This window comes from Chiloscyllium plagiosum, chromosome 44 (genome assembly GCF_004010195.1).
Source record: "Chiloscyllium plagiosum isolate BGI_BamShark_2017 chromosome 44, ASM401019v2, whole genome shotgun sequence".
Lineage (NCBI taxonomy): Eukaryota > Metazoa > Chordata > Chondrichthyes > Orectolobiformes > Hemiscylliidae > Chiloscyllium > Chiloscyllium plagiosum.
The window spans coordinates 9,766,505-9,768,454 of NC_057753.1; the positions used below are offsets into that span (position 1 = coordinate 9,766,505).

The window sequence follows — 1,950 nt, forward strand, 5'->3', positions numbered from 1 at the left end:
AAGTGGCCCTGTCAGTTTCAGAGTGAAACTCCCTCCCTCTGGAGGAACTGTTCATCCTGGGAAGGCGAGAGAGGGGAGGGGTGGAAATCTGTTCACTTGTAGCAGCTGGAGTGAATCCAGGGAGGGAGCAGATTCTGCAAACTCAGGTATGTGTCTTAATTACCTGGGTGAGGAGAGATGGAAGGATGGGGTGGGGCTGTTTTCCCCAAAGTCTGAAGGGTGACATTACAGACGTTTTATAGAATCCTGAGGGGCATGGATAGGGTCAATACTCAAGGTCTTTTCCTTCGGAGGGGGGAGTCCAGAACGAGAGGGTAATAGGTTTCCGGTAAGGCCGGGGTGGGGAGATGTAAAAGAGATCTTAGGGGAAACTTTTTTGATGGAGAGGGTGGTGCAGTTATGGAATGAGCTGCCAGACGAGGTGGTGGGTTTGGTACAATTCCAGCAGTTAAAAGGCACGTGGATGGGTGTATGAATACGAAGGGTTCAGTGGGTCGGGGCCAAGTGATGGCAAATGCGACTGGAGTCATAGAGATGTACAGCACGGAAACAGATCCTTTGGTCCAACTCATTCTTGCCGAACAGATAGCCAACCCAATTTAGTCCCAGCTGCCAGCACCCGGCCCATATAGGGGCTAAGTGATGGCAAATGTGGCTAGATTAATGTAGGATATCTGGTCAGCTCGGACAAGTTGGACCAAAGGGTATGTTTCCGTGCTGTATGACTCTAATTATCTTTGGTGAAAGCAGAAGTTTTGGTTGTGAAGACTGGACTTTCAGAGCAGCTTTCAAAGGTGTTTTGCCCTGACTGGGAGCAGAAGAGTTTCACTGAAGTGTATCGGTGTTAATGCCTTGATGTCTCAATTTGCTCCCACCTTCCTGGGGACGTTAACCATTTTATTCCACAAATAGCTGCATTGCAGGTTACCCCATGAATTGACACACTTATGTTTGCTTCCCAGAATCAGACCTGCTCACTGTCAACTGTATCCCAGTGTTGTGGAGTTATCCAAAATGCAGAGAGATGTCAGTCTTGACGTTTTTGCTTTTCTGCCCCTTTAAGATTCTGAATCAGCACCTTCAGGGAATTAGTTAGAGTGGAGTGCGAACAGAGGGGGAGAGAGAGTGGAATGGTGCTTTCAATTTGTGGAATAACAAAAGAAAAGAATATTCCACAGAAAGTAGAATTCCTTGTTCAGAATTTCTACCCTGCATTGACAGTGATGGCTTTTGTAATCTCTTTTTACAGAGCATTTGAAGATCTGAAGATGGAAGTTTCAAAATCAACAGATGAAGGCCTTATGCCCAAAATGTTGACTCTCCTGCTCCTCAGATGATGCCTGACCTGCTGTGCTTTTCCAGCGCCACACTTTCTGACTCTCCAGTGTCTGCAGTCCTCACTTTGACAGTCACTCAATCCATCAGGACCGCAACGGTTTTCAACTATGATTCTGTGAGAAGTAGCAAAGCGTTTTGGTTCCTGTTTGAGTACGTTTTCAGCATCAGTGGGACTAGATGAGAGACCCTACCATTGCAGTGCACTGAGTGTGGAGCCTGAAGCAGTTATATGGCCTGGAAAGAGGGATTCACAGTGGGGAATAGGCTCTGCACACGTTTGTGTGTGGCTGAAGCTCCGGCCATGGAGAAACCAGAAGAATCCCGCCCCATGGAGAAATCGTGGAAGTGTGGCGACTGCAAAAAAGGCTTCCGTTTCCCGTCTGCCCTGGAGACTCATCAGCACAGCCACACTGGGGAGAGGCGATTCCCCTGCCCTGTCTGTGGGAAGGGCTTCAGCGATTCCACCAACCTCCACACCCACCAGCGGGTCCACATGGGGGAGAGGCCCTTCAGCTGCCACAAGTGTGGGAAGGCCTTTTCCCAGGCCTCCAACCTCCAGACCCACCAGCGAGTCCACACAGGGGAGAGGCCCTTCAGCTGCCTCGAGTGCGG

At 49.5% G+C, this 1,950-nt stretch overlaps 1 protein-coding gene and 1 long non-coding RNA gene across 7 annotated transcripts in view; both read left to right on the top strand.

The window, feature by feature from the left end:
• The window catches only part of LOC122543557, a 117,612-nt gene that overhangs the window by 38,566 nt on the left and 77,096 nt on the right, over nt 1-1,950 (top strand). The window lies entirely within an intron of this gene.
• LOC122543546 (gastrula zinc finger protein XlCGF49.1-like) overlaps nt 1,436-1,950 on the top strand; it is a 2,562-nt gene continuing 2,047 nt past the window's right edge. The window contains exon 1 of the mRNA XM_043682351.1: nt 1,436-1,926. Within this exon, the coding sequence (XP_043538286.1) occupies nt 1,568-1,926 (359 nt within the window). The 5' untranslated portion in view covers nt 1,436-1,567. The remainder of the gene's footprint in view (nt 1,927-1,950) is intronic.